Source organism: Dipteris shenzhenensis, chromosome 16 (assembly GCF_047967505.1).
Source record: "Dipteris shenzhenensis isolate YYH24624 ecotype China chromosome 16, Dip_SZ_1.0, whole genome shotgun sequence".
Lineage (NCBI taxonomy): Eukaryota > Viridiplantae > Streptophyta > Polypodiopsida > Gleicheniales > Dipteridaceae > Dipteris > Dipteris shenzhenensis.
In genome coordinates this window covers 2,025,796-2,042,856 of record NC_141611.1, presented here as the reverse complement: position 1 = coordinate 2,042,856, position 17,061 = coordinate 2,025,796, and the positions used below count along the sequence as shown (strand labels likewise).

The following is a 17,061-nucleotide window of genomic DNA, read 5'->3' as shown; positions in this document are numbered from 1 at the left end:
CTATTTGCGCTTCATGTAAATGATCGGGAGGGAATTAATGTCAAGGTCCTAGGTGAGGGCTAATAGCACCAGACTAGGTGGATCTAAGGCTAAGGGCCTAATGCAAGAAATGTGCCTAAGGGCAAAGGAAAATTAAAGTATCCCAAGAGAGGGGTGAAAAGATGCATTAGAAAGGCCTTATGATGATGACATGTGGCATCTAGATCCATCTAGGGAGATGGGGCTTGTTGGAGTTAGTGAGAGAAGAAGAATGAACCTTCACGGAGGATTTTTGCTGATTTCGACTTCTCTGTCAGCTTTCACGCTCCAATAGGATTTGGCTAGGAGGATACTCGTGGTGCTACTCCCGTGATAGGCAGTAGGAAATAGAGAAAGTCTATAAAAATTGGTATCAGAGCTCAGGCTAGGTGAGAGAGGGGATCTGTGTGATTGGATGGGCGACAGAGGCAGTGAAAATATAGCTAGGAGAGGCATGCATCCATCCATATATACTGCTCAAAATCTATGTGATCCTCGGTGATCAATAGTCAAGATGCATCAATATCATGAAGTCTCACAGCACAAATACTGTCAGCTCAGTATCTCAGATGAAACATACAGTGTCATGAAGCGACCTCATGAAATCACAGTGAGCCTGTCTGTACTGAGGGAGTGGAGGTGCTACCCCCCTTGAACACCAGGTGATGCTCCAGATGCTCGCTCTGCTGAACTACATGTAGGAGCCCGGACCGCAGTCGGCTCTAACTAGAAAGCATCAAGGTAAAGCTGCAATATCCCAGGTAAATTTGCCAGTTCACCTGCCTCCATCCATTTCGCATCAAGTGATGGGTAATTTTGAAATTTTACCAAGTAGCGACGGATAACTTTACCCTTGAGCTTTCTATCTCTGTGTGCCAGAATCTGCTCTGGGACCAGAAGTTCATCCTGTTCTTCCACTTCAGCCTGCACCTCATCAGGTAAATCCTCGGGAATATCTCCATCCTATTGCTTTAATAGGCTCACATGAAAGGCATTATGTATCTTCCAATGCGGAGGCAACTTCAGCCTGTAAGCTACCTCGTTTATCTTTTCAGAAACTTGGAAAGGACCATAGTAATGCATGTTCAGCTTTGTGTACAACCTTTCCTTGCCTTTCTTATTTTTCAGCTTTGCCTTTTGAAAACGCAGCAAAACCAATCACCTTCTCTGAATACCAATTCCTTGCGGTGCTTATCTGCTGCTCTTTTCTGCTTGTCCTGACTTCTTTGCAAGGCATATTTGATCTTCTTGTAAGCCTCTTCAAGGCTTTCCACAAAACGATCAGCTTCAAAGATTTTCTCTTTTGTATGCAAAATGGGAGGTATCTTCCTGGCACCTTCCACTATTTCGATCTGCTGTAATTTTCTTTCTTACTGGCACAAAGTGGGCTTGTTTGCTAAACCTGCAAATTATTGTCCACAATCCATCATGTCCAGTAGGAGTACGTGGAAGATCAAACACAAAATCCATAGCTATGCTTTGCCATGGTCTATCCGGAATTGGCAAAGGGTGTAACAACCCAGGTGCCTTCTGCCTCTCAAACTTTAGTTTCTGACAAACCATGCATGTTCTCACATATTCTTCCACTTCTTTCCTTAAAGATGGCCAATAAAAGTATTGCTCCACTGCTGTAATTGTTGCTGTAATTCCCCTATGTCCTGCATATGGAGGAGCATGACTTTCCATTATGACTTTTTGTCGCATCTGATCAGTGACACAGAGTCGTCCATGCATCAAAATGAAACCCTCTTTCAACATGTAGTGATCATGCCTTTGACCATCAGAAAGCTGATCATAAATAGTTGAAAAATCAGCATCATTAACATATTGATCTTTCATCACATCTAACACATTGTTGTAAGCAATGCTCACTGCTGAAACACTGGGTTTCTAGGAGATTGCTTCAGGCTGTGGTTTCTTGGAAAGTGCATCAGCCACGACATTTTTGTTACCTGGCACATGTACAATTTTAAAATGAAACATTGAGAGGAAGTTAGCCCATCTCATGTGCTTTTAAGATAATTTTCTCTGCATGAAAATATCTAAGTGACCGATGATCTGTCTGCACATAAAAATCAGCTCCAAGAAGGTAATGTTTCCATGTGGTCAAAGCATGTATCAGTGCTAACATTTCCTTCTCGTATGTCTGCAAGTACAATTCAGCATCTTTGAGAACTCTACTCTCATATGCAACCACTCTGCCATCCTGCATCAAAGTGCCTCCTATGCTGTTCCCACATGCATCACAAGTTACAGCAAAGGGTTTTGCAAGATCTGGCAAGATAATAACGGGTTCAGAACACAACTTTTGCTTCAGGTCTTCAAAAGCTGCATTTTCATTTGGTCCCCACCGAAATGGTATAGCTTTCTTTTGTAAAGCATGCAAGGGAGAAGCAATTTCTGCAAAGTACTTTATAAACCTCCGATAGTATGAACACAACCCAAGAAAACTTCTGACTTCATGCAGATTTTTCAAAATTGGCCAACTCCTTATGGCCTCAACTTTTGCAGGATCCATCTTGACTCCATCCTTTGACACTATATGACCGAGAAAATGAATCTCATGCATAAAGAACTCACTTTTCTTGGTGTTTATTAATAGCTTGTGTCTTTTCAACTCTTGAAACACAATAGTGAGGTGTTTCCTGTGCTCTTGCTCATTTTTAGAGAACACAATGATGTCATCGAAGAAAGTGCCCACAAACTTTCTGTGTGCTCTAAAAATTATGTCCGTCATTCTATTGAAAGTGGCAGGTGCATTAGTCAAACCAAAAGGCATCACAAGGAACTCATATAAGCCAAATGAAGTGCGGAAGGCAGTCTTGTAGACATCTTCAGGCCGTATGCTTATCTGATGGTATCCACTTTTAAGGTCAATACGGCTGAACATTGAGGAACCTTCCAACCGATCCAATATATCATCAATGCGTGGAATTGGAAAACGGTTCTTAATTGTGACTTTATTCAAAGCCCTATAATCAATACACATTCTCCAACTGCCATCCTTCTTTTGCACAAGCAACACAGGGGAACAGTAAGGAGAATTACTTGGCTGTATTAATTCCTTTTCCAAGAGTTCCTTCACTTGTGACATTATCTCTTCCTGTTGTGCCTTACTGACACGATAGGGAGGTATATTAGGCAGTGAGCTTCCTGGAATTATATCAATTTGATGATCCTCGGGCCTCTTGGGAGGTAATTCTTGAGGAAGTGCATTTGAGAAACAATCCTGAAAATCTGAAATAAAAGCAGCCCTTTCTCTATCTAAAGCAGTAAGAGTAGAGCCTTCCTGAACTGGTTGGCTGTCCTCTTTGACAAAAATCAAGTACGCTGAAATATGATGCTTTATTACATTGGAAATACAAGAAGCTGAAACTACAGGGATGGACTCCCCTTTCAACTTTACATCAAGTACATGATTTTTGCCTCTATGAGTTAAAGAAATCTTCTTGTTTCTCATCTGCACATCAGCCCCCACCCTGTACATCCAAGGCATCCCAAGCAAAGCATCACACTCTGGCAAAGGTATAATGTAGAAGTCCTCTGCATCCTGATATCCCTGGATAATGTAGAAGTCCTCTGCATCCTGATATCCCTGGATATGCATCCTCAACTTGCCAATGATAGGAGTGACAAGTGTGTTGAGTTCAGGGTTGGCCATATCACACATGCCGGATGGCCCCATTTCCTCAGGCTTGATGCCAAGCCTTTCTGCCATATAATGTAGAAGTCCTCTGCATCCTGATATCCCTGGATATGCATCCTCAACTTGCCAATGATAGGAGTGACAAGTGTGTTGAGTTCAGGGTTGGCCATATCACACATGCCGGATGGCCCCATTTCCTCAGGCTTGATGCCAAGCCTTCCTGCCATATCAGGAGTTATGAAATTCGCCTTTGCCCCGGAATGAAAGAAAAACAAACAATTCTGATTTCTGATTTTTCCCCATGCTCTGCACATCTCAGTATTTTTCGTTTCCTCTTCATCATGTGCATGTGGCAAACTCCCAATCACATCTGGAAGAAGTCCTGCGGAAGGTTTAGGCCTTTTGCCCTTCCGATCAGCCTGTTTATCACCATTCTTATCATCATCTGACCTGTCTCTTTTCTTGGATGGGCAATCATAAGAGCGGTGTCCCTCTCCTTTGCATATAAAACATTTGTTTTGCTCCATGAGTGATTTTTTCTCTTCATCAGATAACTTGGTACGGGGCTGTTTATTAGGCTGTCCACGCCTTTGACCAGCTTTGAATTGGGCTTTTCCTCCCTTTTGAAACGGTCATTTGCCATAATTTTTATTTTCAGACTTGATGTCCTTATCCTGGTGTTTGGCAGCCCTTTTGTTGTCTTCTTTCTTGCTGTCGATAAAGCCCGAATTCTTCTCCTGCATCCATGCATATGCTGTCCTTGCATTCTCAATCAATTGAGTCATAGAACCCGCCTTGGTTTTGATGCAATAATCACGTAGCTCACTAGGCAATCCACAACAATACCTCTCTATTTGCTCTTTCAAAGAAACATGCCTGTAAGAGCTCAATGGCAGCAAAACATCCCAAAACCTGTGGGTGTAATCATCAAGATTCTTGCAAAGTTTGTACGACAAGTCATGCCAGTGTGAAAGTACTTCAAGAGTTGGAGTAAGCCAAGTAGAAGAGAACACTTGCTTAAATTCCGGCCAAGTAGCAGGTGCATCTCCATGAAGCATAAGGTTGGTGTACCACTTAAGTGCAGTGCCTTTAAAAAATGTGGCGACCTTCCTCATCTTGGATGCTTCTGTAAACAAACCCCCAAGAAATGCAGCATCAAACTGTTGAAGGAATGTGAGGGCTTTGTACGTGTCCTGTACTCCATTATATGTATCGAACTTGACATGAGAACCACCATCCTTAAATTCTTTATATACATTTGATATTGGCTGTCCCAAAGATGGCTGTATATTTGCAGCATGCCTTGGGTGTCATTTTTGGGTGATTCTTCTCTCTTGGAAGTCACTTTCTGAGTCATTTTTGATGGCTGTTCCTCATGGGAAACTGATGCATGAGTGTGCGGTCCGCCATGAGAAGCTGATGCATGTGTGTACTCACTCTTTCCGTGCTTGTGCTTTCTTGATTTCTTCTTCTTCTTGGCATTTGTTTGCACAATCTGAGCCCAAATTTTGAGCCAGCTGAGTCAAAGTAGTCCTGCACTTGCAAGCTGTGCATTCAACATCGTAGCATCATCTGACTCACTGCTAGAACTAGTATCACCGTTGAGCTCAGTTGTAGCTTCATGTGTGACCTGCTCAAAAGGCATTTGTTGTGCTCCCTGTAGCTGTACACTAGCTGGATCATTAAGGCTTTCCTGCCTTCTCCTTTGAGGAGTTTGGAGCTCTCTTGCTCATGGGTACTCACCATGTTTATGGTTGTAATATTCAGTTGTCAAAAAGTGCAGGAAAGATATCCTTCCACCAAACTACGGAGGCCCACCTCTTGAGAAAGAGTGTGTGGTATCCCGGCAGTGAAACCAATGAAACCGGCCTCTAATCACTCAGAGGGCAGTGGAACTAAACCTTTAATCACTTCAGCACTTATTTACAGCTCCATATATCACAACCATTAACCATTGCATGATCACCATTTGGCATTTACCCATTTGTTCACAAACAAAACCACTGAAAAAGGGATGGAGGCTAGAATGCCCCTGCTCAACAAACATAGACAAGTGCACCCGATTGGCCCCAAACACTGTGGCGTCCCTTTCGGTATTTCTGTATATTTCACAGTGAAATGATTACAAGTTGCATCTGGGAGACCTTCCCTGCAATTGAGCACGCAGCCCCAATTCACTAAGCCTTCACAAGGCTTTCAAGCATAGAACACCATCACATAAGTGCACTTAACCCATAGGCTCAACCCAAAGGCATTCTCTTTTCCGAGTGCAATTCCATTGGCTGTCCAGATGTAATCTCACTGCACCCCAACTGCACTCTCTTTGAGTTGTTTTCAGATGGCATTCACAAAGCTTTTCAAAGCTCCAAGATAAAATCAGCAAAGTACCCAACCAAAGAATGACTCGTGTAGCACTGCCTCGGCACCTGTGAGCCAAGAAAGAGGCGGCACACGAGGCCAACCAATAGCTTATGGCAAAAAGAAATTGCAGCAGCAAAATCACAACTCACCAAGCCCTGAAAACTCGAACCAAGTCCTCAATTGCCAAGAGGACATAGTAGCCAATGCCCAATTGCATTCTCCGCCAAAGAGGAGTGCAAAGGCATGAAGAAAGAGCATTTACAAGATCCGACCAGCAAGAATTCCACTGAAAAATGCGAAAAGAAGCACTTCTGTCGCGAAGAAATGGGAGTTCTTGGGCTCAAAAGAAGTGTGCTTCAGAGAGGAATGCAGTGAGAAGGTTTTGGAGAAGTTTCATCACCGTAAAGTCCTCCAAAACTGAGAAAAACCAGTCAACCAGCACGTGGGACCACTCGAAATTTAACAGAAAGCTGTAGCTTTGCAAGAGGAAGGAGGCGGTAGAAGCAAAAAGGTCCAGAAAAAGCCGCTTTTGCAAATTCGACCAGCAAAAGAAGTGCTCAGCTCAAGCCATCAGGCCAAACGGGAGTCAAGGAATCCAAACGGGTGAGGAGTTATGAAGAAAAACGGAATTCAGCTGAAGGAGGCTGAAAAGCCAGTCCAAAATTTCAACAAAGGGAGAAGATGAGAGAGAAAACCACACATGTGAAGTTTAGAAGGCCGAGGAAGGTCCAGGAATGGCAAAGGAGCATGTAGAAGGCACTAGAGCCACCTGGAACTCTAGGGGGGCCACTGAAGGTACATGGTCCTCTAGGGGGGCCCATTAAAAATGCCACATCATCATTTCCGAACAACCACTCTTTTAATTCCTTGGAATGCCTTTGGGCCTAGGGATTAATTACGCTTATGTGCTAGGCACCATGCCGCGTTTAATTACACATTATTAAGCCCATGCTTGGACTTTTAAAACCAAAGTTGTCACGGTCTTGTAGTACATTAAAGTACTTAGAATTTCACGCCCCCATGACACGTATTCTTCGGGATAAAGAAAGTATCATCAGCATAAGCTTGAGCAACCATGCAGCAATTAGCATCCAATTCCAAGCCATGAAGTGATCCTGTAGCCACAAGATGATCAATATATTGCAGCATAGGATGAGTAGCAATGGCATACAGTAAAGCACTGACAGGGCATCCCTAGCGGACCGAACAACGAAGAGTCCACTCATCAGAGATACCCCCAAAAAGAATGCAAGCCGCATTGCTATCTCTATAAAGTTAGTAAATAACCTACTGCATTTTTTGTCCAAACCCCAAAGCTCGCATAGTTTGCGAGATGAAATCCCATTGAACTTTGTCAAAGGCTTTTGCAATATCTACCTGCAAGAGTAGAACATCCTTTTGCGTGTATTTGGCATATTCAATCCCAATATAAGCATTGGCAATGTTATCTGTGATATGGCGACATGGAACAAAGCCATAATGCAACCCATCATGCAAATAACCTTTAATCCGATCAACCACCATTTTGGCAATGATCTTATAAATGACTGGCATGAGCGTGATTGGCCTCCAATCGCTTTTTTGGAATCAGCTTGAGAAGACCCTTTTTCCATGACACAGGCATCTGCTGATTTTGCCATGCTGTATTTACCATTTGCAGCAAGGTGAATTTAAGAAGATCCTAGAATGCAAGAAAAAATTCAGCAGTGAGACCATCCCATCTTGGTGATTTCCATCTGCCACAGGATCTCAGTGCATCAGACAATTCCCTTTCAGTGAAGGGATGTTCAAGTTCCAAAGCCTGAGTATCAAACAGAATTGGATGAATATGCTGCAAAAGAAGTTGACGTGCAGACATGACCTGAGGAGAAAGAGTATCCACATGCCCAAAATTAGTGGAGAAGTGCTGCACTCATAAATCAGCAGGCACTGAATGAGATGTTGACCAAGAGCCATCAGGCATCCGGATCCGACAGATATTGGCAGCTTGTCTTTTGTAGTGTAAACTCTTAAGAAATTGCTTGGAAGAGCAGTATTTATCCAAAAATGCCCATTGTCTGGATCGAGTTTCCTATTTAGCAAGCTTTCTGCGATCATTGGATTGAAGAGAGAATTGAGCCTGACATAAGAGCATGCTTTCGTCTAAAGACAAAGGGCGAAGATGAGCAAGCTCAGTCAAACTTTGACAAGTAAATTTGGCATGTGCTACAGTCTCCCTTGTGGCTTGCATATAGGATTTGCCATAATCTCGAATAACTACTTGCATCCGAGCAACAAAATCCTACCACGCATAATCCAAACCAATGTGTATCTGACGAGAGAGAGGTTGAATAGCATCAGAGACCAAGGCTTTAAAGTCAGCATGCTCCATATAACTATTATTAATTAGGAAAAGCCTTCGGCAAGGCAATCTGTCAGTGGAAAATTCATGTAAGGAAAGCCTCAACCAAAGAGGACCATGATCCAAATGTGTGAAAGCATGATCAACCCAAATTTGACAAGTAAAGGCATCACAATATCTGATACCAACTGTCCAACCGTGCCCGATACATACACACACACGCGCACACGCACACACTTTTTTTTAATAGGTGAAAACTCTTTTGCATTATAGTACAAAGCCACTATCCCAAAAAGGAGGGAAGTACTCAAATACAAAAACTGTATGATTTATACCCTTCCATAGAGTCTAGAGTGCCCAATAGCGAACCCAATTGAGAAATAAATCAAACTAGGTGGGTGAATCCCACACACACTTTTTTTGTGAGAACTCTTTTGCATTATATTACTGAGCCACTATCCCAAAAAGGGGGAATAGTTAGAGAAGATTTCAAGATATGACAAGTATACATCATTGTCTAAGTACTGAGTTTGCAGACAAATATAAAAGGATTGCTGCAAAGAGCGCTTGAAAGCGCCTGAAAAAGGAGAAAAGTGAAAAAGTTGAATCTCTAAAGACTCTATGATTTCTGTCCTTCCATAGAGTCCAGAGTGTCCAATAGTGAACCCAACACACACACACACACACACTTTTTTAAACTTTTGTAGGATAGCTATCCCAGAATTGGTAAGTTGAAAGATTACATCAAGAGAAAATCTCCACATAAGACAAATATACATCATGATCTATGCATCATGTTTGCAAACAACCAAAAAGTGATTGCTGCAAATTGTTGCAAAGAACGACGGAAGAAAACAAAAGGAGAGAAAAGTGGATCACCAAAGACTCTGTGGTTTCTATCTTTCCAGAGAGTCTAGAGTGCCTGGTAGCGAACCCATGTAAAGAACAAGAAGCTATGTGTGTCGAGGCAATGTGTCTGAAGGCAATGCCAAAAAAATGAGATACATATTCTTTTGGAGCTAAAAACCTATGACAAATAGCTAGAGCAATACGTCTATATGATCAAAGTTGTCTAGACTGAACAACCCCAGACAGAACACACCATAGAAAGACATGTTGTCGTAGAGGGACCTTGGAGTGTCAAATCTGTTTCAATCTTTTACTCCACGATTTCACCGGATGATGCAAACGCCAAATTTGATTAGCCCTGTCTGATGCCCAGGGTGGAGACAACATAACTTTATACAAAGATGAGACAATAATATGAGATAGCTTCAAAGGACGAATGGACGAGTGTAATGGACGAAGAGTCCAATTCTGAAGCGTGTCTTCAACTTCTAAAGGCAGTACTGATTGCAACAACATTTTTTCCCTATGAGCAAGGATGTGCACTTGGATATTAGTGATATTCAAACCTCCACGCATTTTAGGGGAACAAATTCGATGCACCGAAAGCAGTCTGAGACCTTTTCTGCCATGTTTGGAATGCTAAAAGATCTCCATAATGACAGACATAAAGGAATCAAGATCTGCCTTGGTGAACATGATCAAAGGCAAATAGAATTGAATATATGCCACAAGTATGGACTGCACAATTCAGAGGCGAACATGTAAAGGCTAGGTTGCCAGTTTCCAATATTCAAGCTTTTTTCGAAGCTTGATTAGAACCCAATCAATTTGCTGCCAACGAGTAAGTCCCCATCCCAAAGTATAACCAAGGTGTCGAACTAACTGAGTGGGTGGGATGATCTCCCCTGGCCATAAGACACTGTGCTAGTCTTTAAGATGCAAAGGGAGCAGCTTAGAATTTTGAAAGTTAACATGAAGGCCAGCTTCCAAACCATAAACTAAAAGGGCTTGCATCAAAGCAGAAAGATCAGGCGGAGTATTCCTTGGAGTAAAGAAAGAATCATCAGCATAGGCCTGAGCAACCATGCTGTGATTTTCATCTGGTTCCGAACCATGGAGAGAATCGGTAGCCACTAGATGATCAATGTATTGCAGCATAGGATAAGTAGCATTAGCATATAGTAAGGCACTAAGGGGATAGCCCTGACGAACCAAACTACGAAGAGTCCATTCTTCAGAGATGTCTCCAGAAAGAATACAAGCAGCATTGCTATCCCTGTAGAGCCAATAAATAACGTGCTGTATTTCTATTCCAAAGCCCAAGGCTCGCATTGTTTGCGAGATGAACTCCCATTGAACCGTGTCAAAAGCTTTGGCAATGCAGAGCAAACATCCTGCTGCGTGTACTAGGCATATTCAATCCCAACATAAGCATTGGCAATATTATCCATGATATGCCTATGAGGAACAAAGCCATATCGAGAAGGGTGCAGCCCATCATGCAGATAGCCTTTGATACGATCAACAAGCATTTTAGCTATGATCTTGTAAATGACTGGCATGAGCATGGTCTCCAATCAATGATAAAATAAAAAATCTACTTCTTAGGAAGGAGCTTTACCGATCCCTTTTTCCACGATAGGGACATTGGCTGATTTTCCCAAGCTGAATTAGCCATTTGCAGCAGAGGGGATTTGAGGCTATTCCAGAAAGCAAGAAATAATTCTAAGTGAGGCCATCCCATCCTGGAGATTTACATCTACCACAGGATTTAACTGCATCTGACAATTCCCTTTTAGTGAAGGGAAGTTCCAGCTCCAAAGCCTGAGCTTGAGAAAGAATTGGATGGACATGCTCTAAAAGAAGTTGACGTACAAACAAAATCTCAAGAGAAGGAAAGTCCACATGCCCAAAATGGGAGGAGAAGTGCTGCACCGGGTCCATCATGATCTCCCTGTTTAGGGCCTCCACTTGTGTATCTGATGTATTTGGATGGACTTGGCATTGGATCTAATTTGATATGATGATGGTGATGATGATGATGATGTTATGACTATGTAGTTTTGATGATGTTATGACTATGTAGTACTTAGCATTTAGCATGGGTGATGATGCTTGTTTGGTAGCTCCACCCTTTCAGCTTATTGTTTTAGGTTTCTCATAGTCTCATAGATCCATCAGTCTTCCGAAGACTTCAGTAAACTTTCTTTCTTTCTTTCTCTCTTGCCTAGATTTTTGCCTCCCTTTCGCCTAGCTTCCGCCTCAGCTGATTAGCCCCTCCTTGCCTAGTTTCCGCCTCAACTCCTCCTGCCTAGTTTCAAGATAAAAATGGGCTGCTTATAGGGACGGAGAAGCACTAATTAGAGACTTTAATTCCAAACCCAAAGAATCTCAGTCTTAAACTTTTTTAATGGAGGCATATTATTTCTCATAGTAGATCATAGCTAACCCATAATAACTCCAGAGATGCTACACGCACTCCCTAGAGACTCTTAGTGTATTAAAGATGTTTGGTGATTATCCCTTTTGGTTTGGACTTTGTCTTAGAGGTCGATGAGGCCTCCTGAGATGGTAATATGTAAATATTTCTTTCTTTCTTTCTGATAATCGGTCATGCCCTCCACAAAGGGTGTGGAGATGTCGGCTTTCTAGGTATTTCTTTGTAGTTTGTGATGTGGGTTGGTCCCTTTTGGATTATGCTGTGCAAAAGATATGTTTTGATATATTCTGGGAAATAGGGTCGGTTGTGTGCAACTTTAAAATTCTCTCTCCCATTCTCTGTTGAGTCTGGCTTATTCAAGCTTTACATTCTTTAGTGTGGGTTGACACAGTTTTGGTACAAGAGCAAGATCAACTTAACATTGTTGGACCTGCTTGTTTCCTCTGCAATCAAGACCGGCTATAGCATTGCTTATAGCTTGAGGTTTTCCTTTAATCCGAGTACTGACCTAAAACCGTGAAAATCATTATGTATCAGCTTACAACTATGTGTTTAGTCTTAAATAGGTCCTTTGGTGATTTGAAATATGAAGTACCATTTCCTTCACTTTCTTTTTTTTCTGGGCAGTGGGACAGATAAGCTTGCAAGGATCATGCATATCTGGTTCGTTTCTTGGTTTCACAGGTTTGGATGAGGTGTCGTTGGCCAGGCTCTTGTATACGGCTTCCCTTTTGGAAAATTTGATCTTGGCCAATACGAGAGTGGATGACAATGCTATTGTTATGTTTGAAGGAACTTCTCTACAAAAACTGGATTTAACAGAGACACAGGTGCAAACCAGATTCCAACCTGGATTCCTAGATGGTAGGAATGCCAAGTTACACATTAGGAATCAACTAGTCATATGTTGTGTTCCTGTAATTTCCATGGAAGAAATAAGAATACAAAACTCTTCTCCTCCATGCTCATGGATGGTTTTTTTTTTTTTTCACAGGTCTCTGAACATGCATTGGCTTACGTCATCTTGAGAAACCCCAGGTTAAAGGTTCTAAACCTAAGGGGGTGCAAAAAATCTAAACTACCATTAGTTTTGATAGACAATAAAAGTGCACTTGAACATGATAGTGCTATATCTAAGGAAATCAATTCAAAGGGCTTCAGTTTGGAGGAGATGGCTGTTGGCTGGGGTTTCTCTGACTTGACCATGAAAGCCTGGAGGCGTGATCTCTATCATCTGCGAATTCTTGCTCTAGGTCTGGGTGCAAGCATATCTGAAGCAATGTTTGGTAGTCTTTTTGAAGTTTGTCCTTCCCTTGAGCACCTGTCAGTTTCTTTTCAGGTATGGTAACCAAACATGCCTTAAGCTTATATCTTAACTAGTGTTTTCCTTCATTCTGCTAGTTGCAGCTATGATTAAAATTCTGTAAGCACATTGTTATTTTTACGTGCAGAGTAACTAAAGCTGTTTTTTAAAAATTCACTGGAGACAACTCAAATTTAACAGTAAGACGCTGCAACAAAGTATATATGCTGACTTTTCTGCGAGGTGTTTTATGAGTTGAGGGATGAGGAGCATCATAGCAATGTAATGTTCAAAGCAAATAGTACCATAGGAGAGAACATGATAATTGGTGGATAGAGTTGAGGAATTTAGTCTTTCAGTTGCAGATTGTGGTGTAAAAGAAAGGCTTCTCTATACCCTTGTACTGAGTTAGTGTGATCTTGACGTTGATGAAAGAAAAGTGGTAGGGAAACTAGTGAAGAGCCTATGCAACCGAAGACAGACGGATGTGAAGCAACTCTCTTTCATTCCATGGAAATGTTTACCAGTTCAGCATGCATGGTCATGCCTCAAACAATCAGGAGTAACTTTCATGAAAGCAAAAGGAGAGAAAAAATACAACCAGCAATCACCATAATTCAATTAGCTTTGTAGATGAGGTCCAGACTTCCTATGGGATCAGAGTAGCAATATGGGCTCCAATAGAAATAGAGCGAATGCACAACGTCCAGAGCATGTACCCGGACCACAGCGACTTGAGATGATACCCTCAACAGAATACAAACAAGCACAAAGACACGAGGAAGACTCTCAATCGAGACGGCACAAATGACACGATGAACAAGGCACGGTCAGAGGGGAACAATGCACATCTGTGGTACCACAAGCGATAGGAATGAGCCACAACTCCTGCAGATCATCCAAGATCCTCCAGACTTCAGTCGAACAGGTCTTCACCCTTCCTTGTCCACATGTATGGGCAGCTTCCCTTTCAGCGTTGTCTTCACGTACATAGCAACTTCTCCTTAGTGTATGAGCAGTCTCCTGCGCAATCCTATGGCTGTTCTTCTCAAATTTTCATTCACCTCAAGAAAAAACGATCAACAGCTGGTTCTTTCTTGCAATCCTATGGCTGTTCTCCTCAAATTTTCGTTTACCTCAAGAAAAAACGATCAATAGCTCCTCAAGAACCAACGACAAAAATCCATCGAAAGGGGGGTCAGCTTCGTACGTGCGCCTCAAGCAAGCAAAGGCTTTCCCTCACAATCAGCGCACAGGCAGCGTAGATCACCAGCAACGAACAATCAGCGCACTCTTCTTCCTCTTCTCCAAAATCCCAGATTCGTCACTTCTCTCCCGCTTCTGTAAAGCCTCTCCCTCTCTATAATCGCAGCGTCGACTCCTTTTTTGAAATCCCTTCATGCCACCCACGTAATGAGCCATGTCTCCACGTATTGCAGCATTGGCTCCATGTAAATCATAGCTTCCTCATGCAAAGCCACCTCTCCACTTCATTTCCACATCATTGCCTCCTTTTACCACTCTTTTACCTTGCCTCAAAAAACATTGCACCAAGACCATTGCTCTCACTATTGGGGTCACATTTCACTAGCACACAACATTCCTTCAAAGCAAGGCATTTTGATGCATGCCCACACGATTACCACACTAGATGGTAACACAGATATTGGCATGACAACATTCCATGCACAGAAGACCATTTACCACATGTAAAAAAACACAAAAAACTCTTACATTCAACCACCGACCCCATCACACATGGGTACATGACTCTGGAGTGCATCCATATTGCGTTTTCATCACTTTCCATAGGAAGTTCCTACACAGCGACACGATATGCCCACAAACACCATGGTACAGTGAGGTTCCAACTTTTCTCATGGGTTCCTATCATCTTTCCCATTATGCCGATTAACGCACCATTGAAATACTGATCCATAGCATTGCATTGTGGATAGTGAGGAGTTGCATACCTGTGTTTGATTTTTAGTTTGTCACAAAGGAGATCCATCAATTCACTTCTGAACCTGGGTCCGATCAGATACAAGCTCCAAGGGTACACCGAATCGACAACAGATTTTTTCATAAATAAATTTACTGACTGTCTTTGCATTGACGGCCTTTACAAGCTTTGCCTCACCCCATCAAGACAGATAATCAATAGCAGTCAACAAGTAACAGTTTCCTAGCTCAATCATTGGCATTGGTCCGATTGCGTCAATACCCCATTTCTCAAAGATATTAAAAGCAACTACTACATTTCAAAGCTCTGGATGAAGGATTCTCTTACCCATTTGCTGGCACTGGAAACAAGACTTACACCAATGCGTGATGTCCCTCCGTAAGGAAGGCCATACATATCTGTTAGAATCTTCCTCAACATGATCTTGAAGGTAAAGTGGCCTCCGCATATACCTTCATGATTGGCTTCTAATATATGCAAGATCTCCGGATGCCATGGTATCCTCCTGAGAATTAAATCAGCTCCCTTCATATACAGAACATCACCAGTCATGACATAAGGTTGACAGGCTTTCACAAATCTGTATTTTTTTTGCTTGGGTATCTCATCAGGAACTTTTCCGGTCAGCTGAAAGCTTTCTTCTTTTGCCAGGAACTCCCTACCTCTGTAAAGAGGCTCTTGTATTCTCACAGCCTTCACATGTGCTTCAGTCATTCCCTGGGCAGCATCGTGAGCAACAATATTCTGACTTCTATCTACATGTTGTAGAGTCCAGGCTTCAAGCTGTCCCAATCTTTTCTTGATGATACTCACGCAGTTCCTGAGATGGACATGTTTTGTTTTCCAAACACCTAAAATCTGTTTTACAACCAGCAAAGCATCACCTTTGATTATCGATCTCCTAATTCCCAGGTTAGCACATACCTGGAGGCCTTCATACAAAGCTGTGTATTCAGCTTCATTATTGCTGCCTGCCTTGAGCTGAATGCATGCCCTTTGAACCTCCTTTCCCTCTGAATCATGCACTACAATTCCTCTTTTTGCTTTATTTAAACTCTTTTTGAAAGAGCCATCAAAATGCAAGACAAATGCATTTTCCAAAACTTGGTCCTCCATCTTTGCTGTGCGTTCTTCCACTTCTTTCACCATATGGGACCCTCTTTGTACATGAGCAGATTAGCCAATGATGCTCTTGTAGATTCTTCTACCAGGAAGGTAAATGTATATTCTTGCAATTCAGTTATCCACCTAATCATACATCTTGAGAGATTAGTATTACTCAACAGCTGCGGAAGCAAGGTACAATTGGTCAAAAATACGAAAGTTTGAGACAACAAGTACGGTCGGAACCTCCGACAAGCATATACCAAGCTGGCCAACATCAACTGAGCTGCTGTATATCCCCTTTCAGCTTCACTTTTCACCCTACTGGCATACTACACAGGCCTCATGTACCTCGAGCTTTTACCCTATTGCAAGAGTATTGCTCCAATGGCATTAGGACCCACTGAAGGGTTCACATAAAATGTCAGCTTGAAATCAGGAGCCTTCACACTAGAAATGTGACCAAGCATCTCTTTCACAGCTTCAAATACCTCCACATTCACAAGTCCATTTCAATGGCTCATGCTTAACCATTTGCTTGAGCAGAAACAACACGTGGGACAGCATGTGAATAAACCTTGCAAGATATTTCACTTTTTGAATGAAAGTATGCAATTGCTTGGTGTTCGAAGGAGTAGACAACATCGTCAATGCCTTCACTTTATCTGGGTTAGGTGCAACTCCATTTTCAGAAACAGTATGCCCCAAAACCTTGATACTACTTCTTGCCAAACAACACTTAAAAGGATTCAGCTGTCTGCCACTTGTAGGCCATCTCTTGGTGGTTCTAGTGATGCCCTATAGGCCATGGTATGTGCCTTGTAGGCATAAATATAGGCACTTATAGTGTTAGTTCCTTTTAGGTCACTTACGACACTTAGTCCTATGTGACACCTAGGACACTTAGTCCTAGGGTCTAGGTACAAGTACCTTGTACTTCTTTTTCTATCTATCCTAGTTGACGTGACGGCAGACTCTATCAACTCTTTGCAACGTGCACTCTCTCTTTCATTCGATCCTACAGTGGTATCAGAGC

The 17,061-nt window shown here is 42.3% G+C and overlaps 1 protein-coding gene across 1 annotated transcript in view; it reads left to right on the top strand.

Moving 5' to 3' along the window:
- The window catches only part of LOC147892391 (ubiquitin-protein ligase), a 191,087-nt gene that overhangs the window by 92,876 nt on the left and 81,150 nt on the right, over window positions 1-17,061 (top strand). The window contains exons 13-14 of the mRNA XM_087387176.1: window positions 12,340-12,485; window positions 12,650-12,994. Coding sequence (XP_087243302.1) covers window positions 12,340-12,485; window positions 12,650-12,994 — 491 coding nt within the window. The remainder of the gene's footprint in view (window positions 1-12,339; window positions 12,486-12,649; window positions 12,995-17,061) is intronic.